The sequence below is a fragment of the Rhinoraja longicauda genome, chromosome 23, assembly GCF_053455715.1.
Source record: "Rhinoraja longicauda isolate Sanriku21f chromosome 23, sRhiLon1.1, whole genome shotgun sequence".
In the NCBI taxonomy this organism is placed as follows: domain Eukaryota; kingdom Metazoa; phylum Chordata; class Chondrichthyes; order Rajiformes; family Arhynchobatidae; genus Rhinoraja; species Rhinoraja longicauda.
The window spans coordinates 37,281,768-37,308,888 of record NC_135975.1 but is presented as its reverse complement, the minus strand read 5'-3'; the positions used below and the strand labels follow the sequence as shown (position 1 = coordinate 37,308,888).

Genomic DNA, 27,121 nt, shown 5'->3' with positions numbered 1-27,121 from the left:
GCCTCCATTGCAAGACTTTGTTTAAACTCTTTGCTAAAGTAAATTTAGACAAGTTCCCTTCAATCTTCTTCAAAAACTCTTGGTCAAATTCATGAACCCATGTAGTTTAGTTTAGAGATACAATGTAGAAACAGGCCCTTTGGCCCACTGAGTCCTTGCCGACCAGCGATCACCCATACACTAGTTCTATCCTACGCACTAGGGTCAATTCCCAGAAGCCAATTAATCTTCAAACCTGCTGTCTTTGGAATGTGGGAAGAAGCCAGAGTACCCAAAGGAAATCCACTCGATCATAGGTAAAACATACAGCACCCGTAGTCAGGATCGAACCCGGGCCTCTGATGCTGCAAGGTATATATATATATAATATGTGCTCTATGATGTGCTCTATGATATGTGCTCTAGGCCATCAACTCACCTGGATTTCAGCCCCAGTTGCAGGCCGAGAGTCTGAAGAAGGGTCTTGAGCCAAAATGTCCCTTATCCATGTTCTCTAAAGATACTACCTGACTTGCAGAGTCCAGCGCTTTGTGTCTTTTTGTGTATTAACCAGCACCCGCAGTTCTTAGTTTCTACTACTTGTACAATGATAGCCTATTACTCGGTAATCCCATGCTTAATTATGGAGAACAATCGGCAATGACAGATGCCATGGACCTTCATAATGAGGATTTACAATACTCATCACCTGAACTGTCTTAGCCTCTTTGAGCATGGTCATTTTATCTCATACCCCCACCCACCTCCCCTCCCAATCTCTGCTTAGTAAACTGCCCCTCCTCTCTTTCCCCCAGTTCTGTGCAAGGGTCCCTGACCCTTTGATTTCTCTTCCCACAGATACGGCCTGACCTGAGTATTTCCAGCGTTTTCCAAATTAACAACATTTTTGTGGTATTTTCAGATTGATGAAGAGGCTGTCGTATCCTCGACAGGGGCCTTATCTTTGAAGCATGTTCCTGAAAAGATGATAGTTATTGGTGCTGGTGTCATCGGTGTTGAATTGGTAAGAAACTAAAGTGTGGATGAAAAGTCTTCTTTCCATTATGTCAAAGGCCCAGACCCAAGGACCATCGTGGTGATGATGGGATGAATGAATGAAACTTTATTATCACTTGTGACATGTTACAGTGAGGTTTTTTGTTTTGCATCTCATACTCAAAGTAAGCAAAGAGTTGCTATGTATAGGGTGCCGACAGTTACAAAGTGTTCAATGTAGTCCCAACATTGTAGTCTGTTCTCGGCAGCCCCTCCGTGCCCGGCCCCTCTTTGTCCTCGCTGGCCCCTCCGTGCCCGGTCCCTCTGTTCTCGGCAGCCCCTCCGTGCCCGGCCCCTCTTTGTCCTCGCTGGCCCCTCCGTGCCCGGTCCCTCTGTTCTCGGCAGCCCCTCCGTGCCCGGCCCCTCTTTGTCCTCGCTGGCCCCTCCATGCCCGGTCCCTCTGTTCTCGGCAGCCCCTCCATGCCCGGTCCCTCTGTTCTCGGCAGCCCCTCCATGCCCGGTCCCTCTGTTCTCGGCAGCCCCTCCATGCCCGGTCCCTCTGTTCTCGGCAGCCCCTCCATGCCCGGTCCCTCTGTTCTCGGCAGCCCCTCCATGCCCGGTCCCTCTGTTCTCGGCAGCCCCTCCATGCCCGGTCCCTCTGTTCTCGGCGGCCCCTCCATGCCCGGTCCCTCTGTTCTCGGCAGCCCCTCCATGCCCGGTCCCTCTATTCTCGGCAGCCCCTCCGTGCCCGGCCCCTCTTTGTCCTCGCTGGCCCCTCCATGCCCGGTCCCTCTGTTCTCGGCGGCCCCTCCATGCCCGGTCCCTCTGTTCTCGGCGGCCCCTCCATGCCCATCCCTCTTTGTTCTTTCGGGATAGTGCAGAAGAAAGCTATTGGCTTTGTGAAATTGGGAAACTCGCTGATGCATTTTTCCTTTAGCATTTTTACCCATATGCCTTGTTGAAAGTGCTTCTCAGCAATGAATTGTAGATTATAACAACATACTAGTATAAGAAAATAACTGCAGATGCTGGTACAAATCGATTTATTCACAAAATGCTGGAGTAACTCAGCAGGTCAGGCAGCATCTCGGGAGAGCAGGAATGGGTGACGTTTCGGGTCGAGACCCTTCTTCACCCATTCCTGCTCTCCCGAGATGCTGCCTGACCTGCTGAGTTACTCCAGCATTTTGTGAATATAACAACATACTATTTTTTTTTGCAAAAATCCCTTTGCCAATTATTTGCCTCCATAAACAGTTAGTGATAGAAAATAAAGCACTGATCCTGGCCCTTCAACCCACCTGTCTATAATAATCCTACGTACCAACACCTGATCTAAAGCCTTAATTTGGTTTAGAGATACAGCAAAGAAACAGGCTATTCTGCCCACCGAGGCCGTGCCAACCAATGATCCCATATTCCAGGACTATCTGACACCCAAGGGACAATTACAATTTTACAGAATCCAATTAACCTACAAACCTGTACATCTTTGGAGTGTGTCTACACCCTGGTGATTAAATTGCATATCCAGAAGCTTCCTAAATTTCTCTGCCTCCACCACTCTCTCGGGCATCTGTACGTCTGCTGAATTGTGAAAAACATTCAGCGGGACAGCCAGCATCTCTGGACAGAAGGAATGGGTGATGTTTCACATCGAGACTCTTCTTCGGACAGAGTCAGGGGAGAGGGTGTTAGATGTGAAAACAAGACATCAAAGAGGACAAAGCTCGACGAAAATGTGGAACAGATCATTGTTAACTTGGCGAATGTGACAACGAAGCAAACAAAGATAAATTTTAATTGGAGACCGTCAGACTGGTTGGAGAACTAGGATGGGAGAGGGATAGAGAGAGAGGGAAAGCAAGGGTTACTTGAAGTTAGAGAAGTCGATATTCATACCGCTGGGGTGTAAGCTGCCCAAGTGAAATATGAGGTGCTTTTCCTCCAGTTTGCATTGGGCCTCACTGATAATGAAGGAGGCCCAGGACAGAAAGGCAAGTATGGGAATGGGGAGTTAAAATGTTTTGCGACTGGGTGATCATGTAGGTTTAGGCGGACTGAGCAGAGGTGTTCAGCGAAATGATCGCCGAACCTATGCTTGGTCCACACCTGGAACAGCGGATACAGTAGATGAGGTGGAGGAGGTGCAGGCGAGCTTCTGCTTCACCTGAAAGGACTGTTTGAGTCCTTGGACGGAGTCGAGGGAGGAGGTATAGGGACCTATCGGTTGCAGGCGAAGGTACCTGGGGAGGGGGTGGTGTGGGTGGGAAGGCATGAGTTAACCGGGGAGTTACGGAGGGAATGGTCTCAATGGAAAGCAGAAAGGGGTGGAGATGGGAAGATGTGGCTAGTGGTGGGATAATTTTCTGAAAGCTTGGACTATTTGAACAGGAGCACCATTGCCAATTTGGGGACACACATTAGCAATTTGTTCCTTACCTATTTTCTTCTGCCTCCAAGTCTATGAGCGGTAATGTGGTTTAATGTACATTCAGCCCAAGCATTCCATTCTCTCGTCTAGAAGTTGAGTTTGCGTTTGAGATGCCCCTGAACATTTTAGAGATTAGACAACTAAACATGAAGTGGACCAGTGTTGTGGATGTGTTGGTAACACCGTGCAGAGCTGTGATCTTGCTTGTCCGTAGGGCTCGGTTTGGCAGCGGCTTGGTTCTGAAGTGACGGCTATTGAATTCCTGGGACATGTTGGAGGAATTGGGATCGACATGGAGATTGCAAAGAATTTTCAACGGATTCTTCAGAAGCAGGGTCTCAAGTTCAAACTCAACACCAAAGTCACTGCAGCAACAAAAAGACCTGATGGGAAGATTGATGTGAGGTGAGTACGACAGGACCACTTGTGTGGATCGGGTTGGGGTCGTGCGGGCGGGCTGGGGTCGTGCGGGGATCGGGTGGGCGGGGGTGGGTTCGGGTCATGCGGGGGTGGGTTGGGGTGGTGAGGGGGTCAGGTGGGTTAGGGTCGTGCGGGGGTTGGGTGGGTTAGGGTCGTGCGGGGGTTGGGTGGGTTAGGGTCATGCAGGTTAGTCGGGTGGGTTAGGGTTGGGTGGGTTGGGGTTGTGCGGGCTGGGGTTGTGCGGGGGTCGGGTGGGTTAGGGTCGTGCGGGTTGGGGTGGGGTTGGGTGGGTTGGGGTTGGGGTTGGGGTCGTGCGGGGATAGGGTGGGCGGGGGTGGGTTCGGGTCGTGCGTGGAACGGGCTGGCGGGGGTCGTGCGAGTTGGGGCCTTGCGGGGGTCGGGTGGGTTGGGGGTCGGGTGGGTTGGGGGTCGGGTGGGTTGGGGGTCGGGTGGGTTGGGGTCGTACGGGGGTCGGGTGGGTTAGGGTCGTGCGGGGTCGGGTGGGTTGGGGTCGTGCGGAGATAGGGTGGGCGGGTGTGGATTCGGGTTGGTGGGGGTCAAGTCAAGTCAATTTATTTGTATAGCACATTTAAAAACAACCCACGTTGACCAAAGTGCTGCACATCTGACTAGGAAAAAAAAGAAACATACAGTGGCAGGCAGCCAAACACAACGGCGCGGCCATCTTGAACAAAATGTTAATTCAATCACCCACAGTCCAACAACAAAAGCATTAAATAAGCATCAAAATTACACCCCCAAAAAACCCCCAAAAACACAGTCCAACAATAAAAGCACTAAACAGGCACCCAAATTACCCAACCCCAAAAACCCCCAAAACACAGTCCAACAATAAAAGCATTAAATAGGCATTCAAATCACACAACCCCAAAACCCCCAAAAACACAGTCCAACAATAAAAGCGCTATACAGGCATTCAAATTACACAACCCCAAAACCCCCAAAAACACAGTCCAACAATAAAAGCATCAAACAGGCACTCAAACCACCCAACCCCAAAAACACACAAAAAAAAAGAAACATCCATCAAAGAAACATCCATCACAGTGAGTCTCCTCCAGTCCTCTCCTCACTGTGATGGAAGGCCACAATGTCTTTCCCTTCTCCCGCTGTCCTCGCCCGCAGTCAGGTTGTTGTGGTTGCAGGCCGCACCGGACGGTCCACAGCGGGCCAAGCCTAAGGCACGTCGCAGCCGCTCCCGCAGCCTCCGAAGACGGCCGGCTCCGCCGATGATAAGTCCGATCCGGGGCGGGCGAACACGCTGCTGCCGCTGTTGCTGCATGTCGGGGCGGTCGTGGCTCCCGACATTGAAGCCCCCGCCCAGCAGAGAAATATCCCGCGGCATATCTTAGGCCGCGCCGGACGGTGAAATGTCCGCGACCCAAGCCCCGCGATCCGGGGCGGGCGAACCCGCTGCCGCTGCCGGAGCTCCCGATGTCGGCATCCACGCGGCCCGAGCCTAAGGCGAGTCGCAGCCGCTCCTGCAGCCTCCGAAGACGGCCGGCTCCGGTGGTGGTAAGTCCGATCCGCGGGCTCTGCGAACCAGAGCCCTGGAGGCCGACAGCTCCAGGAGTTGGGCAGATGGTAGGCCGCAGCTGGAACGGAGACACGGCCCAGAAAACAAAGGTCGGGTCTCCGTTCGGAAGGGACACATATTTACAATGTTACAGTTTCCCCCTCCCCCCCCACATACACACATAGTACACAAACACAAAAACACCACATCACAACTACAATTAAGACCAAAAAAAACAACAAAAACACAAAGACAAATGGACCGCAGGTGAGCCGCAGCTGCTAGGGCAGTGCCGCCATTTTGTTGAGTTGGGGTCGTGTGGGTTGGGGTCTTGCGGGGGTCGGGTGGGTTGGGGTCGTGCGGGTTGGGGTCGTGCGGGTTGGGGTCGTGCGTGGATCGGGTTAGCGGTGGTCGGGTCGGTTGGGGTCGTGCGTGGGTTGGGTGGGTTGGGGTCGTGCGGGGGTTGGGTGGGTTGGGGTCGTGCGGGGGTTGGGTGGGTTGGGGTCGTGGGTGGGTTGGGGTCGTGGGTGGGTTGGGGTCGTGGGTGGGTTGGGGTCGTGGGTGGGTTGGGTGGGTTGGGGTCGTGCGGGAGTCGGGTGGGTTGGAGTCGTGCAGGTGTTGGGTGGGTTGGGGTCGTGCAGGGGTCAAGTGGGTTGGGGTCGGGGGTGGGTGGGCGGGGTCGGATGGGTTGGGGTCGTGCGGGTTGGGGTCGTGCGTGGAACGGGTTGGCGGGGGTCGTGCGGGTTGGGGTCGTGGGTGGGCGGGCGGGGGTCGTGGGTGGGCGGGCGGGGGTCGTGGGTGGGCGGGGGTCGGATGGGTTGGGGTCGTGCGGGGGTCGGATGGGTTGGGGTGGGATGGGTTGGGGTGGGATGGGATGGGGTGTGATGGGATGGGTTGGGGTGGGCGGGGGTCGGGTGGGTTGGGGTCGTGGGTGGGCGGGGGGATTAGGGTCGTTCGTGGGTCGGGTTGGCCGGGGTCTGTTGAGTTGGGGTTCGGGTGGGATAAGGTCGTGCGGGGGTCGGGTGGGTTGGGGTCGCAAGTGAGTCGGGGTCGTGCGTGGATCGGGTTAGCGGTGGTCGGGTGGGTTGGGGTCGTGCGGGTGGGGTCGTTGGTGGGTTGGGGTCGTGGGTGGGTTGGGGTCGTGCGGGAGTCGGGTGGGTTGGGGTCGGGTGGGTTGGGGTCGGGTGGGTTGGGGTCGTGCGGGGGTCGGGTGGGTTGGGGTCGTGCGGGGGTCGGGTGGGTTGGGGTCGTGCGGGGGTCGGGTGGGTTGGGGTCGTAGGTGGGCGGGGGTCGTGGGTGGGCGGGGGTCGGATGGGTTGGGGTCGTGCGGGGGTCGGATGGGTTGGGGTGGGATGGGTTGGGGTGGGCGGGGGTCGGGTGGGTTGGGGTCGTGGGTGGGCGGGGGGATTAGGGTTGTTCGTGGGTCGGGTGGGCGGGGGTCGGGTGAGGGTCGTGTGGGTCAGGGTCGTGCCGGGATCGGGCGGGTTAGGGTCGTACATGGGTCAGGTTGGCCGGGGTCTGTTGAGTTGGGGTTCGGGTGGGATAAGGTCGTGCGGGGGTCGGGTGGGTTGGGGTCGGGTGGGTTGTGGTCGTGCGTGAGTCGGGGTCGTGCGTGGATCGGGTTAGCGGTGGTCGGGTGGGTTGGGGTCGTGCGGGTGGGGTCGTTGGTGGGTTGGGGTCGTGGGTGGGTTGGGGTCGTGGGTGGGTCGGGTGGGTTGGAGTCATGCGGGGGTCGGGTGGGTTGGGGTCGTGCGGGGGTCGGGTGGGTTGGGGTCGTGCGGGGGTCGGGTGGGTTGGGGTCGTGCGGGGTCGGGTGGGTTGGGGTCGTGGGTGGGTTGGGGTCGTGGGTGGGCGGGGGTCGGATGGGTTGGGGTCGTGCGTGGAACGGGTTGGCGGGGGTCGTGCGGGGGTCGGGTGGGTTGGGGTCGGGTGGGTTGGGGTCGTGGGTGGGCGGGGGTCGGATGGGTTGGGGTCATGCGGAGGTCGGGTGGGTTGGGGGATTAAGGTCGTTCGTGGGTCGGGTGGGCGGGGGTCGGGTGAGGGTCGTGTGGGTTAGGGTCGTGCTGGGATCGGGCGGCCGGGGTCTGTTGAGTTGGGGTCGGGTGGGATAAGGTCGTGCAGGGGTCGGGTGGGTTGGGGTTGGGGTCGTTGGTGGGTTGGGGTCGTGTGTGGGTTGGGGTCGTGGGTGGGTTGGGGTCGTGGGTGGGTTGGGGTCGGGTGGGTTGGGGTCGTGCGTGGAACGGGTTGGCGGGGGTCGTGCGGGGGTCGGGTGGGTTGGTGTGCGGGGGTCGGGTGGGTTGGGATCGTGGGTGTGCGGGGGTCGGGTGGGCGGGGGTCGGATGGGTTGGGGTCATGCGGGGGTCGGGTGGGTTGGGGTCGTGGGTGGGCGGGGGGATTAGGGTCGTTCGTGGGTCGGGTGGGCGGGGGTCGGGTGAGGGTCGTGTGGGTTAGGGTCGTGCCGGGGTCTGTTGAGTTGGGGTCGGGTGGGTTGGGGTCAGGTGGGTTGGGGTCGGGTGGGTTGGGGTCGTGCGGGTTGGGGTCGTGCGGGTGTCGGGTGGGTTGGGGCCGTGCTTGGGTCGGTTGGCGGGGATCGGGCGGGTTATGGGCGTACGTGGGTTGGTTGGGTTAAGGTCGTGCGTGGGTCGGGTTGGCCGGGGTCTGTTGAGTTGGGGTCGGGTGGGTTAGGGTCGTGCGTGGGTCGGGTGGGATAAGGTCGTCCGGGTGTCGGGTGGGTTGGGGTCGTGCGGGCCGGGTGGGTTGGGGCCGTGCTTGGGTCGGATTGGCGACAGGTGGATTGGGGTCGGGTGGGTTGGGGTCGGGTGGGTTAAGGTCGTGCGGGTTAAGGTCGTGCGGGGGTCTTGGATTAGGGTCGTGCGTGGATCGGGTGGGCGGGGGGTCAGGTGGGTTGGGGTCGTGCGGGGGTCGGGTGGGTTAGGGTCGTGCGGTGATCTGGTGGGTTAGGGTCATGCAGGGGTAGGGTCTTGCGTAGATCGGGTGGGTTAGGGTAAAATAAGAAAATAACTGCAGATGCTGGTACAAATCGAAGGTATTTATTCACAAAATGTTGGAGTAACTCAGCAGGTCAGGCAGCATCTCAGGAGAGAAGGAATGGGTGATGTTTTGGGTCGAGACCCTTCTTCAGACTGATGTCAGGGGGGCGGGCCAAAGGAAGGATATAGGTGGAGACAGGAAGATAGAGGGAGATCTGGGAAGGGGGAGGGGAAGAGAGGGACAGAGGAACTATCTAAAGTTGGAGAAGTCAATGTTCATACCACTGGGCTGCAAGCTGCCCAGGTGAAATATGAGGTGCTGTTCCTCCAATTTCCGGTGGGCCTCACTATGGCACTGGAGGAGGCCCATGACAGAAAGGTCAGACTGGGAATGGGAGGGGGAGTTGACGTGCTCGGCCACCGGGAGATCAGATTGGCCAACGCAGACCGAGCGCAGGTGTTGAGCGAAGCGATCGCCGAGCCTGCGTTTGGTTTCGCCGATGTAAATAAGTTGACATCTGGAGCAGCGGATGCAATGGATGAGGTTGGAGGAGGTGCAGGTGAACCTCTGTCTCACCTGGAAAGACTGTTTGGGTCCTTAGATGGAGTTGAGGGGGGAGGTAAAGGGACAGGTGTTGCATCTCCTGCGGTTGCAGGGGAAAGTGCCCGGGGATGGGGTGGTTTGGGTAGGAAGGGACGAGTGGACCAGGGAGTTACGGAGGGAACGGTCTCTGCGGAACGCAGAAAGGGGAGGGGATGGGAAGATGTGGCCAGTAGTGGGGTCCCGTTGTAGGTGACGGAAATGTTGGCAGATGATTTGTTGGATACGCTGGCTGATGGGGTGGAAGGTGAGAACATGGGGGATTCTGTCCTTGTTACGTGGGTCGGGTGGGTTAAGGTCGTGCGGGGGTCGGGTGAGTTAGGGTTGTGCGGGGGTCGGGTGGGTTAAGGTCGTGTGTTGGTCGGGTGGGTTGGGTTGGCGGGGGTCGGTTGAGTTGGGGTCGTGCGGTGGTCGGGTGGGTTAGGGTCGTGCGGGGGTCGGGTGAGTTAGGGTCGTGCGTGGGTCGGGTGGGTTAGGGTCGTGCGGGGGTCGGGTGTGTTAGGGTCGTGCGTGGGTCGGGTGGGTTAAGGTCGTGCGGGGTCGGGTGGGTTGGGTTGGTGGGGGTCGGGTGGGTTAGGGTCGTGCGTGGGTCGGGTGAGTTAGGGTCGTGCGTGGGTCGGGTGGGTTAAGGTCGTGCGTGGGTCGGGTGGGTTAGGGTCGTGCGGGGGTCGGGTGAGTTAGGGTCGTGCGGGGGTCAGGTGGGTTAGGGTCGTGCGTGGGTCGGGTGGGTTAAGGTCGTGCGGGGGTCAGGTGGGTTAGGGTCGTGCGTGGGTCGGGTGGGTTAGGGTCGTGCAGGGGTCAGGTGGGTTAGGGTCGTGCGGGGGTCAGGTGGGTTAGGGTCGTGCGTGGGTCGGGTGGGTTAGGGTCGTGCGGGGGTCGGGTGGGTTAAGGTCGTGCGGGGGTCAGGTGGGTTAGGGTCGTGCGGGGGTCAGGTGGGATAGGGTCGGGTGGGTTAGGGTCGTGCAGGGGTCGGGTGAGTTAGGGTCGTGCGGTGGTCAGGTGGGTTAGGGTCGTGTGTGGGTCGGGTGAGTTAGGGTCGTGCGGGGGTCGGGTGGGTTAGGGTCGTGCGGGGGTCAGGTGGGTTAGGGTCGTGCGTAGGTCGGGTGGGTTAAGGTCGTGCGGGGATCACTATTTTCTGTTTGCATTGACAGACTCCATGTAACATGTGACATCTCTCTCTAGTTTTGAGACTGTGGCTGGGGGAAAGGCTGATGTGCTGACTTGTGACGTGTTGCTGGTCTGTGTTGGACGCCGTCCCTTCACAGAAAACCTGGGATTGCAGGAGTTTGGAATTGAGCTGGATAAGAGAGGCCGGATCCAGGTCAACAACCGATTCCAAACCAAAATCCCAAGGTAAGTTCTAATGGGACAAACGGCTGGAGTATTATTAACACAATAGCAACACACCCTTAACCTAGAGATATTGCCATGATTTGATGCTTCAATGTTTTCCTGGGTTTTTGAGCTTGATCGGCTGGGCGCATTGCCCTGGCGCCAGACATTGGAGCAGGTGGGCAAATATTCCCCAGAGTTTAGTTTAGCATGGAAACAGGCCCCTCAGCCCACCAAGTCTGCACTAACCAGTAATCCCCGTACACTAACACTATCCTACACATGCTAGGGACAATTTACCATTATACCAAGCTAATTAGCCTACAAACCTGTAATTCTTTGTAGTGTGGGAGGAAACCGGAGATCCTGGAGAAAACGCAAGCAGGTCACAGGCAGAACGTTAATGCCCATAATCTTTTTTCCAGGGAAGAGGAATCATGAACTAGCGGGAATAGGTTTAAGGTGAGAGGGGAAAGATTTAATTGGAACCTGAGGGCAACTTTTCACACAGTGGGTGGTAGGAAATGAATGAGCTGCCAAAGGAAGTAGTGAAAATCGTTTGGACATATGGATAGGAAAGGTTTAGAGGGATTTGGACCATTTGTGGGCTTATGGGACTAGGTTAGAAGCGCAACTTGGTTGGCATGGACGGGTCAGTGATCCATTGGTCTGAGTGTTGGGCAGCCTGCTGCCACTTATTGACCACTACCCAAACATGCATTGTGAGTACTATTGTGAGCAATTTTGGGCACCATCTCTGAGGAGGATTGTGCAGGCCCTGGAGAGGGTCCAGAGTAGGTTTACAAGAATAATCCCACAAATGAGTGGGTTAACATATGATGAGCGTTTGACAGCACTGAGCGTGTTCTTGCTGGAGTTGCCTTAGTGGATGTGGAGAGGATGTTTCCACAATGATGGTAATGATGACAATGATAGTCCAGGACTAGAGGACAGGCCTCATAATTAAAGGACGTTCATTAAGGAAGGAGATGAGGAGGAATTTCTTTAGCCACAGGGTGGTGAATTTGTGGAATTCTTTGCCACAGACGGCTGTGGAGGCCAAGTTAATGGATATTTTTATGGCAAAGATGGATTCTTGATTAGTACGGGTGTCAGTGGTTACGGGGAGAAGGCAGAATTAAGTTAGGAGGGTTAGATCACCCATGATTGAATGGCGGGGTAGACTTGATGTGCCGAATGGCCTAATTCTACTATCATTTATGACCTTGTGCAGTGCCAGTGTTTATTGTCCATTCCTGTCAATAAGACTCACATTTATTGCTCAATCTGCATTTAATTTCTTTAGAGTTAAATCCTCTCCACCAATGCCGTGCCATCTCTTCACCTATACATCAGAACTATTCATCTGAACATTCCTATTCTCATTAGAGAATAACACCAGAAGAATTTGAAGATCGCAACCTTGGCGGTCCTGCTTTTTAGTTTGCTGCCTTGCTCCCTAAATTGTGTGCCTATGTTACTAAGCTATGGGCAATTTCTTTTGTGTTACTAACCCAGAAGTGGACAGTTCATTTTGTGTGATTTTTGTTTCAAACAGAAAATGCTGGAAACACTCAGTTGATCAGGCAGAAAGAGAAACTGGCGTCGAAGACCACGTTAGAACTGGGAGAGAGAAACCGAAGATAGACACAAAAAGCTGGAGTAACTCAGCGGGTCAGGCAGCATCTTTGGAGGAAAGGAATAGATGAAGTTTCAGGTCAAGACCCTTCTTTAGACTGAATCGGGGGAGAGGGAAACGAGAGAAATAGACGGTGATATAGAGAGATATAGAACAAATGAATGAAAGATATGCAAAAAAGTAACCACAACAAAGGAAACCGGCCATTTTTCGCTGTGGGCTCGGTGAAAATGAGTGGCATTTTCTCCGGTGCTCTGTTTCTCTCCCACATTCCAAAGATGTGTGGGTTTGTAGGTTAATTGATTTATTTAAATTAAATTGCCCTAATGTGTTGGGAGTAGATAAGAAAGTGGCATAACCATTGTAATTGATCAATGGTTGGCATCGACAAAGGAGTTTGATGAAGGAGATTGGCCAGTGGTGGTGGATGTTGTATACATGGATTTTAGTCACGCTTTTGATAAAGTCGCTCGTGGTATTCTGATCAAAAAGATGAAGATGTATGGGATTCACGATGACTTGGCCGTATGGATTCAGAACTGTCCTATTCATAGATGACAGGGTTGTGGTGGAAAGGTTGATATTCTGGCTGGAAGTCTGTGACCGATGGAGTTCCGCAAGGACCTGTGCTGGGACCGTTGCTGTTTGTGATATATACAAATGACTTGGTCGTAAATGTTGGTGAGTAGGTATCCTGACGATCCCAACACTGGAGGAGCTGCAGACAGTGAGGAATGCTGTCAGGATACAGCGGGATATAGATCAGCTGCAGAAATGGGCAGAGAAATGGCAGGTGCCATTTAACCCGAGCGAGTTTGAGGTGTTGCACTTTGGGAGGTTGAATGTAAGGGGAGAGGCTATGGTTAATGGCAAGACCCTTAACAGCATTGATGTGCAGAGAGATTTTGGAGTTCTTTGCTCACTGAAGGTGGCAGCACAAGTAGATAGGGTGGTTAATGGTGGGCTTGCCTTTCTTGCTAGCGACATTGAATGTGAGAACATGGAAGTCATGATGCAGCTCTAGAAGACTGGTTAGGCCACATTTGGAGTATTGCATGCAGTTCATTGCCCAATTCCAGGAAAGATATGGAGGCTTTGGAGAGGGTGCCAACAGGATTTATCAGAATGCTTCCTGGATTAGAGGGTTTCAGGTACAAGGAGGGGTTGGATAAACTTGAATTGTTTTCTGTGGAACATCGGAGGTTGAGTGGAGATTATGGAATTATATAAAATTATGGGAGGCATAGACAGGGTTTAGTTTAGAGATACAGTGGGGAAACCGGCCCTTCAGCCCACCGGGTCCGCACCAACCAACTGCACATTAACACTATCCTGCACACCAGAGGGATAATTTACTCATACACCAAGCCAACTGACGTACATACCTGTTCATCTTTGGAGTGTGGGAGGAAACCAAAGATCTCGGAGAAAACCCACGATGAGAATGTACGAAGTGTAGAGACAACACCCGTAGTCGGGATCAGACCTGGGTGGCCGGCATTCCAAGCGCTGTAAGGCATCAACTCTACCGCTGCGCCACCGTGCTGCCCAGACACTAAAGGTCATAGCTATCTTGTGAGTGGGGGAAGGTTTAACGGAGATGTGCGGACAAGGTTTTTACACAGAAAGTGACTGGGGCGTGGAATGCATTGCCAGGGGTGGTGTTGGAAGCAGATATGGTGGTGGCATTTAGATAGGCATATGGAAGTGCAGGGAATAGTGGGATATGGATCGTATATACGCAGATGAGATCAGTTTAACATGGCATCATGTTTGGCATAGACATCGTTGTCCCTGTGTGGTACTGTTCTACGTCGATGTTCTACTTGTCCCCAAGTTACTTGGACTTGTGGGCTGGAGTTAGAGGGAGAAGTGGATAGGCTGAGGCTTTACATTTTGAGCATAGGAGGGTGTGGTCACCTTATTGAAGTGTACCTTCAATGTGCAGCCTGGATAAAGTGAATGCTCAGAATCTTTTTTGCAGGATATAAGAAAATCGAATTTCAGGGCATAGACAATAGACAAGAGATGCAGTAGTAGGCCATTCGGCCCTTCGAGCCAGCACCGCCATTCAATGTGATCATGGCTGAACATTCACAATCAGTACCCCGTTCCTGCCTTCTCCCCATATTCCTTGACTCCTCTATCTTTCAGAGCTCTATCTAGCTCTCTCTTGAATGCATCCAGAGAATTGGCCTCCACTGCCTTCTGAGGCAGAGAATTCCACAGATTTACAACTCTGACTGAAAATGTTTTTCCTCAACTTCGTTCTAAATGGCCTACCCATTCTTAAACTGTGGCCCCTGGTTCTGGACTTCCTCCAACATTGGGAACATGTTTCCTGCCTTAACAAGTCCAATCCCTTAATAATCTTATATGTTTGAATAAGATCCCCTTTCATCCTTCTAAATTCCAGTGTATACAAGCCTAGTCACTCCAGTCTTTCAACATACGACAGTCCCGCCATTCCGGGAATTAACCTAGTGAACCTACGCTGCACGCCCTCAATAGCAAGAATGTCCTTCCTCAAATTTGGAGACCAAAACTGCACACAGTTACGGTCTCACTAGGGCCCTGTACAACTGTAGAAGGACCACTCTTCTTGTCATAAAGGCCAACATGCCATTAGCTTTCTTCACTGTCTGCTGTACCTGCATGCTAACTTGAAGTGACTGATGAACAAGGACATCCAGATCTCTTTATACTTCCCCATTTCCTAACTTGACACCATTCAGATAATATTTGGTGGTAAGAACATTTCTGTTCTTACCTCCAAAGTGGATAACCTCACATTTATCCATATTAAACTGCATCTGCCATGCATCTGCCCACTCACAAGACCTGTCCAAGGCACCCTGCATCCTCATAGCATCCTCCTCACAGTTCACAATGCCACCCAGCTTTGTGTCATTCGCAAATTTTAATCCCTTCATCTAAGTCATTAATGTATATTGTAAATAGCTGCGGTCCCAGCACCGAGCCTTGCGGTACCCCACTAGTCACTGCCTGCCATTCTGAAAGGGACCCGTTAATCCCTACTCTTTGTTTCCTGTCTGCCAACCAATTTTCTATCCATGTCAGCACCCTACCCCCAATACCATGTGCTCTAATCCTGCCCACTAATCTCCTATGTGGGACCTTATCAAAGGCTTTCTGAAAGTCCGGGTACACCACATCCACCAGCTCTCCCTTGTCCATTTTCCTAGATTCATCCTCAAAAAATTCCAGAAGATTAGTCAAGCATGATTTCCCCGTCGTAAATCCATGCTGACTCGGAACGATCCTGTTACTACTATCCAAATGTTCTGCAATTTCTTCTTTTATAATTGACTCCAGCATCTTCCCCACCACTAATGTCAGGCTAACTGGTCTATAATTTCCCATTTTCTCTCTTCCCTCCTTTCTTAAAAAGTGGGATAACATTAGCTACCCTCCAATCCACAGGAACTGATTCTGAATCTATAGAACATTGGAAAATGATCACCAACGCGTCCACGGTATTTATTCACAAAATGCTGGAGTAACTCAGCAGGTCAAGCAGCATCTCGGGAGAGAAGGAATGGGGGACGTTTCGGGTTGACACCCTTCTTCAGTCTGAAGAAGGGTCTTGACCCAAAACGTCACCTATTCCTTCTCTCCTGAGATGCTGCCTGACCTGCTGAGTTACTCTAGCATTTTGTGAATAAATACCTTCGATTTGTACCAGCATCTGCTGTTATGTTCTTACACCAATGCATCCACGATTTCTAGAGCCACTTCCTTAAGTACCCTGGGATGCAGACCATCAGGCCCTGGGGATTTATCAGCCTTCAGTCCCATCAGTCTACCCAACACCATTTCCTGCCTAATGTGAATTTCCTTCAGTTCCTCTGTCAGCCTAGGACCTCTGTCCACTAGTACATCTGGGAGATTGTTTGTGTCTTCCTTTGTGAAGACTGATCCAAAGTACCTGTTCAACTCATCTGCCATTTCCTTGTTCCCCAAAATAAATTTGCCTGCTTCTTTCTTCAAGGGACCCACATTTGTTTTAATTTGGCATAGGCTTGAGGTGAAAAGAGATATTTAAGAGGAATCTTGAGAAACTTTTTCACTTGGAGGTAGACTATCTGGAATGAGCTGCCAAAGGAAACTAGAAGTGTAAACAATGTGGACTTTCAAAGATGTTTGGGCAGCTAGCTATATGAACAGGAAAGGTCTATGGCCTCTGATCCTAGACTCTGCCACTAGTGGAAACATCCTCTCCACATCCACTCTATTTACTGTACCTCGGTGCACATGACAATAAACTAATATAGACCATGACAGGAAAGTGAATCTCACTCTTGCTTTGCACAGCATCTTTGCCATTGGAGATGTGATCCCTGGCCCCATGCTGGCCCACAAGGCTGAAGATGAGGGCATCATCTGTGTGGAGGGCATGGCGGGAGGAGCAGTTCACCTCGACTACAACTGTGTTCCTTCTGTTGTCTACACTCACCCAGAGGTTGCATGGGTCGGGAAAACTGAAGAGCAGCTGAAGGAGGAGGTAATTGCCAATCAGTCCTAATCTTCATGCGCTTCCATGCTGCTCTGTCATTTATATCATTTAATTATATTTTGAAAAACGTAATAATTTAAATCAATTTCAGTTGCTCGGACGTGCCTCTGATAATTAGATTTAGACGCAGCTGTGAGTGTCTTTTAACAAAGGGCCATAGTATGGAACATCAGGAGAACTAATCCCACTGAATGGTGGCGGAGCAGCATCAATCTCATAGGTTCTCGGAGCAGAATCCACAAGTCTACTTCGCCATTCAATCATGGCTGATCGATCTATCCCTCCTAACCCCATTCCCCTGCCTTCTCCCCATAGCCCCCGACACCTGAATCTATCTCTAGTCTTAAAATTATCCATGTGGCATTGAATTTTACAGATTCACCACCCTCTGGCTAAAGAAATTCCTCCTCGTCTCCTTCCTAAAGGAATGTCCTTTAATTCTGAGGCTATGGCCTCTGGTCCTAGACTCTCCCATTAGTTGAAACATTCTATCCAGGCCTTTCACTATTCGGTAAGTTTCAATGAGGCCCCCCACCCCTCAATCTTCTAAACTCCAGCGAGTACAGGCCCAGTGCCATCAAAATGCTCATCATCGGTTAGCCCAATCATTGCTGGGATCATTCTCGTAAACCTCCTCTGCACCTTCTCCAATGCCAGTACATTCTTCCTCAGATATGGGGCCCAAAACTGCTCGCATTCGGTTGACTTGTGCATCTTTTAAAATGATTTCATCTATCTGAGCACCACTGACAGCTCCAGCATTTATTACCGATCCCTATTCCACCTGGAGAAGATGATGGTGAGCCACTGCAGTCCTGCCAAGGTTGCATCCATGGTGTTGGGAAGGCAGTTTCAGAGTTACGCTCAATAATGAAGCATCGATAATACGTTTCCAACTCAGGAAGGGGTGTCACTTGAAGGGGAAACCATTCCCTTGCCTTCCTTGGTGGAAGAGGGAGGGTATTGGGGAGCCTGGGTGAGTAAGTACATTGAATTTTGTGGGAGGTCCACACTGCAGCAACCGTGCACTGCTGGTGCAGGCAGTGAATATTTTGGGTGTGGTTGAGGTGCCAGTCAAGCTGGCTGCTTTGTTCATCTCCATCCCTTTCCGCCTTCCACAGAGACAGTTCCCCCCCGCAACTCCCTGGTTAACTCATCCTTCCCACCAAACCACCCCTACAACCACAGGAGATGCAACACCTGCCCCTGTACTTCCTACCTCGACTCCGTAGAGGGACCCCGACAGTCCTTTCAGGTTAGGCAGGAGTACACTTGGACCTCCTCCAACCTCGTATACTGTTTCCGTTGTTCAAGGTGTGGACTCTTATACATCAGCAAGACTGTGCGATCGTTTCGCTGAACACCTTCGCTCAGGCCACTAGTCCTTCCTGATCTCCCAGTAGCCAAACACTTTAATTCCCCTTCCCATTCCCTCAATGACCTTTCTGTCCCTGGCCTCCTTCATTGTCAGAGTGAGGTCAAAGACAAATTGGAGGAACAGCTCCTCATATTTCACTGAGGCTGCCTACAACCTAACGGCATGAATATTCATTTCTCTAACTACAAGTAACCCTTGCATCCCCTCTCTTTCAGTCCCTCCCCCACCCTAGTCGTTGTACTCCTGGTGAGCTTTCATTGTAACTCGTTTTCATGTAGCCCACCACTAACAATGGCCTGTTTTCTTTTATCATTGTTACTTTTTTGAATATTTTTCATTCATTTGTTCTATATCTCTCTATTTCACTGTCTATATCTCTCATTTCCCTTTCCCCTGACTCTCAGTCTGAAGAAAGGTCTCGACCCAAAACGTCACCTATACCTTTTCTTTAGTAATGCTGTTGACCTGCTGTTACTCCAGCTTTTTGTGTCTATCTGCTGTTCCTTCCTACACATTTGAAGTATCCTTCCAATTTAGAGAGTGCCTTCAAAATTTTCAATTCTATTCAAGCTTCCTTCCCCTCATTCTCTTTCCATTGGATAACATCTCTGGATTGACCCATTCTCTACCTCAGTGACAGACCATCTCTATCCTCTTGAAAAAGACAATTCTCCTCCCCTTCAGCCATACACCTAATTTTTGGATCACTTGCAAACTTTAATGTGCTCCCTCAATCAGCCAAAGTCATTTTTACACACTACAAAATGTAGATTAGGGACAGGGCTTGGTGAAGTTCCACGGAGATTGCTCTGGTCTGATATCCACTATATCAGTTGCAGCGCCAGCCTCCCAAGTTCAACATTGACCTCTGTGTGGAGTTGCCACTTCTTAACCTACAAACCTGCACGTCTTTGGAGTGTGGGAGGAAACCGAAGATCTCAGAGAAAACCCACGTGGTCACGGGAAGAATGTGTATGCTCCGTATGGACAAGCACCTGTAGTCGGGATTGAACCCAGGTCTCTGGCGCTGTAAGGCAGCAGCTCTATTGCTGCACCACCGCGCCGCCCTTGTGTGATTGATTGATTGATGGGTGACATGCACTGATTATGCCAAAGTGCCTTTTTCCATGTTGTTTCTCAAACCCCGGCTTGTTGCTCTCACACCGATCTTGTCCATCAAAAGCCTGGTTGTGCATCCTGCTCAATGCATCCAAATACAATTGCTCTCTTGTGTAAGATGTGATGGGAGAGAGCCCAGAAATAAAGAGCCTGGGAAATGGATCAGGTCTGGGTTTGACTGCTGGCTATTGATGGATACCTGACTGGAGAGCTAGCTGCTGGGTGGGGGGGCAGAGTGAGTGGGAGCCATCCCTCTTCCATATCGGCAAAGGCACCAAGCTGGAGCTGAACACATTTACCCTGTCACGCTGGCAGAATGCGGAGACTCCACTCCTTGCGGTCTAGGTGCTGGAGGATAAAATGCAAGCCTAGGTTGACTGCAGGGGGTCCAGCAGGGGGTTTGTGATGTTTTTCAGCTGGGTCAGCACATCTTTCAACGGTCTTCATGACTACAGAGGTCAGTGCGACAGGCCTGTAGTCATTAAGACCGGTGATCCTTGTCTTTTTGGGTACAGGAACAATAGTGGAGACTTTGAAGCAGGCAGGGACAGTGCAGGTTTGCAGGGACTGGTTGAAAATGTCTGTGTAGATTGGTGCCAGTTGTTCGGCACAGAGCTTGAGGGTAGAGGGGGAAACATTGTCCGGTCCTGGAGATTTCCGGCTTTTCTGTTTCCTGAATAGCCTCTCCACCTCTGCAATTTCTATTGTTGGAGATGCAGATTTGGCCAGTCTGCTGTTGGGAATGGACCAGGGCCCAGTCTGGAGTCAGGCTGTGAGTATGTGCAAATTGGTGATTGCAGAAGGGTGGGGGGGTGTAGTCTTTGCAAACTGGAGTCCGTCTGTGTAGGTGTGAATTGCTGCTTGGGAAGGAGTGGGTTGGGAAGGGTCCAGTCTTTTCAGAACGGAGTTCGGCTGTGAGTGTGTGTGAATTGCTGCTTGGGGAGGAGTGGGTGGGGAAGGGTCCAGTCTATCTTTGGTGATGTTCTGCTTAGTCTGGCATGTTATAAAATGCGTGTGAAAGAAGAGATGCTGTCTTACAAACTTATGCTGAGCTTCATTCCAACTGTATAAAAATTGAAGACTAAAAGCAAATGGGATGTAAGATTAAACAGCAAGCATTGTAACCTTAGAATTATTTGCATGACCTGAATGACAGTGGCTTGCAAAGCTATCGCCAAAGCTGCTCATACCAAGGCAAAAAAAAACAAGGGCTTTGTCCAATGTGTGTCCCACTCATTTTAACTATGGATTCATTGTGCTTGTAGTTCATATTCTACAAGTTCAGGACTACTGCACAGGCACAGTTGAAATTAAAAGTGTGTATGACCCTGTTATAAGATGTAAGGCTTTCTGTTCCCATAGGGAGTTCCATACAAAATTGGGAAATTTCCATTTGCTGCCAACAGCAGAGCCAAAACCAACAATGATACAGACGGTCTGGTAAAGATTCTCAGTCATAAAGAAACAGACAGGATGTTAGGAGCGCACATCCTTGGAGCCGTAAGTACTAAAACTTGCATATCAAGAGAATGTAGATGGTGGATCCTCTTTATTGAGTTGTTTCACAAGTGTCTCTTCTTTGTCAGAGTGCTGGGGAAATGATCAATGAGGCAGCGCTCGCTATGGAATATGGAGCGTCGTGTGAAGATGTTGCTCGGGTTTGTCATGCCCATCCGGTGAGTGGCACTGGTGGAGTACACAGTATTGGGATGACAGTTAGAGATTACTGGTCCCAGAGTTGTGCAACTTGGGAATGTTGGCCCACCAATCCCATACCCTTCATTATCTACCCAATTACACTAATCCTGCTCTCATCCCGTTCAATTTTCCCCACTTTCCCATCAGCTCTCCCACATTCTACCTTCTGTCCATGCTCAATGGCCAATTAACCGAAAGGCCAGCACGTCTTTGGGTTGTGGAAGGAAACGGAAGGACATGGGGGAAATCCATGCAGTCGTAGGAAAAATAGGCTCCACACAGACTTGGCAGAGGTGAGGATTGAACCCAGGTCACTAGAAATGTGAGGATATCACTGTCACACCCTCCCTTCCAGAGAAAAGATCACATGATGCTGAGAAGTGTCATGCAGAGTCCCATATCTCTACTTTTTCTTCAACTGGACCTTGAAATTACATGACATTAGCTTTGCAAGCGCAGATATAGTGCAATTGAATAGTGAAAGGCTTGGATAATAGATGTGGAGAGGATGGTTCCACTAGAGGGAGAGTCTAGGACCAGAGGTCATAGCCTCAAGAATTAAACAAAATTCCTTTAGGAAGGAGAAGAGGAGGAATTTGTTTAGTCAGCGGGTGATGAATCTGTGGAATTCTGCTGTGGAGGCCAAGACAATGGATATTTTTACGGCAGAGATAGATGGATTCTTGATTAGTACGGGCTTCAGGGGTAATGTGGAGAAGGCAGGAGAATGGGATTAGGAGGGAGAGATTGATCAGCCATGATTGAATGGCGTAGACTTGATGGGCCGAATGGCCTAATTCTGCTCTTATCACATGACCTTATGACCTTGTATCCCATGCGGACAATACAACTTTATTCACTGGTTTTTGTTTTTGAAGAGGTAAGCACAGAGATTAAAGGTTAGATGTTGCGCATTTGGACTATAAGGCATTTGACAATATGGGAGGCTGGTCCAGAAGCTTAGAGCCCCTGGGATCCAGGATGAGCGAGCTCATTGAATCGACAATTGGCTTCGCAATGGGAGGAAGAGTAGTCTGACCAATATTATACTGATAGATCAGTACTGGGATCTTTACTGTTTGTGATTTATACCAACAACTTGAATGTGAATGTCGGAAGTATGATTAAGTTTGTGGATGAGAAAAAAATTGGTGGTGATGTCAATAGCAGGCAAGATTGTCTAAGGCTACAGCAGAGTTGTTGTGAAATTGGGCAGAGCATTGGCAGGTGGGTTAATCCAACGAGTGCATGGCAATGCATTTTGGGAAGCCAAATAGAGTAGGACACACACACAATGAATGGTAGGCCACCAAGGAATATTGATGAACAGAGAGATCCAGAGATGCAAGTCCACAGTTCCCTCAAGTTGCAATGCCGGTAGATAGGATGATGGTGTTCCTGCATTCTTGCCTTTATAAATGGCACGGAATATAAGAGTTGGAATGTCACTTTCCAACTTTATATAACACTGGCTAAACCACAATTGGAGTACTGCGTGCAGTTCTGGGCGCCACACGACAGGAAGGTTGTGTTGGGGAGAATGTAGCACAGATTCATCAAGATGTTGCTTGGTTTGGACGACTTGAGTTATGGAGAGAGACTGGATAGGCTGTGCTTGTTTTCCTGGAGTGAAGAAGGCTAGAGTAACTAGACAGAAGTATACAAGATTATGAGAGGCACAGATAGGGTAGATGATCAAAATCTTTTGCCCAACATTGAAGTATCGGAAACAAGATAACATAGGAGTTTTGCGGCGGGTCTAGGGGGTAAGGTTTTTAGTGGTTCATGCTCAATTTTAGGTTTCTCTTCCACATTTTCCATTTTCCATGTGCTGAAATCTATCAGCTGCAAAGATATGCCCTGTGGCTTGCCTGCCTCTTCCAACACCAACCAAGCTCCACTTCCAAACCCTATATTATCAACTTAGGGCGGCACAGTGGTAGAGCTACTGCCTTAGCGCCAGAGACCCGGGTTCCATCATGGCTATGGATACTTGTCTGCACGGAGTTTGTACGTTCTCCCCATGACCTGCGTGGGTTTTCTCCGAGATCTTTGGTTTCCTTCCACACTCTAAAGATGTATAGGTTTATAGGTTAATTGGCTAGGTATAAAAGGTAAAATTGTCCCTAGTGTGTGTCGGGTGGTGTTAATGTGCAGGGATTGCTGGTCGGCACGGACTTGGTGGGCCGAAGGGCCTGTTTCCACGCTGTATCTCTAAACTAAAACTAAACTAAACCATTTGTAATAATTGACTGAGCTGCTGTTTCCAACTAATAGTTTTTATTTTCTCTTTCAGACTGTCTCGGAAGCTTTCAGGGAGGCAAACTTAGCCGCATCCTTTGGCAAGGCCATTAACTTCTAAAGTGCCCAGTGATTTGTATATAGACTGTAACTTGGTGTTTGGCCTACCACAAGATGGACATTATGATAAAAATGAAGTTAACTGTTAGAATTTTACATAACTATTAAAGAGGGAATTATAGTGAATAATTTGTTGTGTAATGATGTCACATCACATGTATTTTAACAGGAAATAAAACTGAGGGAACGATGTACAGATTTCATTTTTAATAGTTGCGGCAATTTTTTCCACGTGCTTAACGTAACCAAGGGTGAGTGGGAGAATGGGAAGTTGCTTTGTTACAATCACCTCATGGCAGCCCCAAATGCTTCGGTGCCAATGATGCCGGTACTAGAAGAGTAGTTCCCGGTACTAGAAGAGTACTGGCAGATAATGTCCTCAGAAAGCACTCTCAAAAAACACTGACACAAATCAGATGGTGTGTTCTACAATGTCTGTTATATAACAAGTGCAACTTATAGTAGGTAAAAATAAAGGCAAGAGACCTTGAACACAGCAAGGTCCTCCCAGCCCAGTGGATCTTACTAAGGTGCTATCCAGGTTCTTGCAACTATTTACTGTGGACTCAATTGCATACATTAAGCACAGTTTACTAGTTAGTTTAGAGATACAGCGTGGAAGCAGGCCCTTCGGCCCACCGAGTCCTTGCCGACAAGCAATCCTCTCACGCTAACACTATCCTACACACTCTAGGGACAATGTACAATTTTATCAAAGCCAATTAACCTACAAATCTGTACGTCTTTGGAGTGTGGGAGGAAACCGAAGCTCCTGCAGAAAACCCACACCATCACAGGGAGAACGTACAAACTCCGTACAGACAGCAGTCGTCGTCAAGATCGAATCCGGGTCTCCGGCGCTGTGAGGCAACAACTCTACCGCTGCCCTACTGTGTGTCTTTAAAGACAAAGAAGATTCCTTGAAGGCCTCTGTGCTGCACTGTTCCATGCCTACATTTAAGAAAAGGCAGCATAAAGTCTACAGATATCTACATTGGGACAGTTCTTGCTCAGAGCAGTTGAGCAATAGCCTGATGAAGATATACTTGTGGAATGAGGCCTTGGAGACAATGTACCAGACTGCCCCATTGCAGTCTCTTAGTACTTTCCTTTGCCTCATCTGGCAAAGGTATCCCTTTCTGCCCTGCTGGTTTCCCTCTTAAGTGTAAAAAGATTCCATATTAATCGAGTAATGAGGGAAGGAATAGACCCACTGAGGTATCAATGTGGTCATCTATGTGTGGAGCCACAGGAGATGGGCACAGTTATGAACATTTCTCGTGGAGAAGGTCATGAAAGCTAAGGAATGAAGGGAAATAAATAGTGAAGCCTTGAAATATATCAAGATTACAAAAGGAGGTGGTGGCAGTGTTAAGGTACATTAAGGTGAATAAATCCCTGGGACCTGATCAAGTGCATCTGAGGGCACTGGGAAGCTACTGTAACAATACAAGGACAGATTAGAGCATGGCTTTCTGTGGGAAATTGTCTCACAGATGAGTCCTTTTATAGAGGTGGAGAAGCAGAGGGCTGTGCAGTGGACATTGACTTTAGCAAAGCCTTTGACAAGGTGATGGGCTAGTCCAGGTTAGATCTCATGGGATCCAGGATGAGCTAGTCAACTGGATGTAAAAGTGGCTTGGTGGAAGGAGTCAAGTTGTGGTAGATTATGAGATGAGAGGCGTGTGACCAGTGGTGTGACCCAGGGATCAATGCTGAGCCCCCTGTTTGTCATCTTGTTAATGATCTGGATGACAATGGTGTTAACACAGTCAGTAAATTTGCAGGCGAAACAAAGATTGAACAGGGAAGGTTATCTCAGGCCCTGAGATACAACAGGGTGTATTAAGGACTGGCAAGGTGGTGAAACTGGTAGAGTTGCTTCCTCACCTGTGTAGCTCTAGTAAACCTGCCTGCCAGAATGTTGGTCCGCTTCCAATTAAGGTGCAACCTGTCCCTTTTGTACAAGTCACCCCTGCCCCAGAAGAGATCCCAGTGATCTAGACATCTAAATCCCTGCCCCCTGCACCAACTCCTCAGCCACACATTCTACACAGCCCCTATCTCCCGGTTCCTGCCCTCAGGAGCACGAGGTACTGAAATACAGGAGATGGGCACAGTTATGAAACATAGAAAATAGGTGCAGGAGGAGGCTATTCGGCCCTTTGAGCCAGCACCGCCATTCATTGTGATCATGGCTGATCGTCCCCAATCAATAACCCGTGCCTGCCTTCTCCCCATATCCCTAGATTCAACTAACCCTAGAGCTCTATCTAACACTCTTAAATCCATCCAGTGATTTGGCTTCCACTGCCCTCTGTGGCAGAGAATTCCACAAATTCACAACTCTCTGGGTGAAAAGTTTCTTCTCACCTCAGTTTTAAATGGCCTCCCCTTTATTCTAAGACTGTGGCCAGTTCTGGACTCGCCCAACATTGGGAACATTTTTCCTGCATCTAGCTTGTCCAGTCCTTTTATAATTTTATATGTTTCTATAAGATCCCCTCTCATCCTTCTAAACGCCAGTGAATTCAAGCCTAGTCTTTTCAATCTTTCCTCATATGACACTCCCGCCATCTCAGGGATCAATCTCGTGAACCTACGCTGCACTGCCTCAATTACAAGGATGTCCTTCCTCAAATTAGGAGACCAAAACTGTACACAATACTCCAGATGTGTTCTTACCAGGGCCCTATACAACTGCAGAAGAACCTTTCTCGCCTAATGAAAATTTCTTTCAGTTCCTCTACCCCCCCTAGATCCTCTGTCCTCCAGTACATCTGGGAGATTCTTTGTGTCTTCCTTAGTGAAGACAGATCCAAAGTACCTGTTCAACTCTTCTGCCATTTCCTTATTACCCATAATAATTTCATCCGTGTCTGCCTTTGAGACCCACATTTGACTTTGCTACTCTTTTTCTCTTAACGTATCTAAAGAAGCTTTTACTGTCCTTCTTTATTTTCTTGGCCAGCTTCCCCTCGTACTTCATCTTTTCAGCCCGTATTGCCCGTTTTGTTACCTTCTGTTGTCCTATGAAAGATTCCCAATCCTCTGGCTTCCGGCTACTCTTTGCTGTGTTATACATCTTTTCTTTTAGTTTTATTCCATCCCTAACTTCTCTTGTCAGCCACGGTTGCCTCCTACTCCCCTTAGAATCTTTCTTCCTTTTTGGAATGAAATGATCCTGCGTCTTCTGGATTATGCCCAGAAATTCCTGCCATTGCTGTTCCACTCTCATTCCTGCTCGGATCCCTTTCCAGTCTACCTTGGCAAGCTCCTCTCTCTTGCCTTCATAGTCCCCTTTGTTCAACTGCATCACTGACACTTCCGATTTAACCTTCTTCTTCTCAAGTTGCAGATTAAAACTAATCATATTATGATCACTACCTCCAAGCGGTTCCTTTACCTCGAGCTCTCTTATCAAATCTGGTTCATTGGACAACACTAAATCCAGAATTGCCTTTTCTCTGGAAGGCTCCATTACAAGCTGCTCTAAGAATCCATCTTGGAGGCACTCTACAAACTCTCTTTCTTGGGGTCCAGAACCAACCTGATTTTCCCAGTCTACCTGCATATTGAAATCGCCCATCACCACAGTGGCATTACCTGCTGACGGGCTGCATTACAGTCTGGTACGGGAACTGTTCTGCCCACAGCTACAAATCACTACAGAGAGTGGTGAAGATGGCACAGCACATCACTGGCAACTGTCTCCCGGCCATTCAGGACATTTTCTACCGGCGGTGATCATCAAGGACCACAGCCACCCAGCACGCAGGCTGTTCTCCGTGTTACCGTTGGGCAGACGATACAGGAGTATGGCTGCGCGTACCACCAGACTTAAGAACAGTTTCTACCATCAGGCTTCTGAACTCATAAACACATTTCAAATCATATATGTTGATTATTTTTTAATATTGTCTTTTTACCTATTTTTAATATTGGCTTTTTACCTTACTAATGTAATTTTAAAAATCTTATTTATCCTTGGAATATTACTGCTGAGGTGACCCGTTGTCTTGTCAAATACATTTCATTGTACCGTTGACCCTGTGCCAACCTACATATGACAAATAAAAATTTATTATTACCTGTCTTTC

General features: G+C 50.1%; 1 protein-coding gene across 1 annotated transcript in view; it reads left to right on the top strand.

Annotated features, from left to right (window-relative positions):
- Positions 1–23,213, top strand: part of dld (deltaD) — a 49,207-nt gene extending 25,994 nt beyond the window's left edge. The window contains exons 8-14 of the mRNA XM_078420068.1: positions 902–1,003; positions 3,624–3,814; positions 10,140–10,310; positions 16,264–16,453; positions 20,325–20,462; positions 20,549–20,638; positions 22,957–23,213. Coding sequence (XP_078276194.1) covers positions 902–1,003; positions 3,624–3,814; positions 10,140–10,310; positions 16,264–16,453; positions 20,325–20,462; positions 20,549–20,638; positions 22,957–23,022 — 948 coding nt within the window. The 3' untranslated portion in view covers positions 23,023–23,213. The remainder of the gene's footprint in view (positions 1–901; positions 1,004–3,623; positions 3,815–10,139; positions 10,311–16,263; positions 16,454–20,324; positions 20,463–20,548; positions 20,639–22,956) is intronic.
- The last annotated feature ends 3,908 nt before the right edge of the window (positions 23,214–27,121 follow it).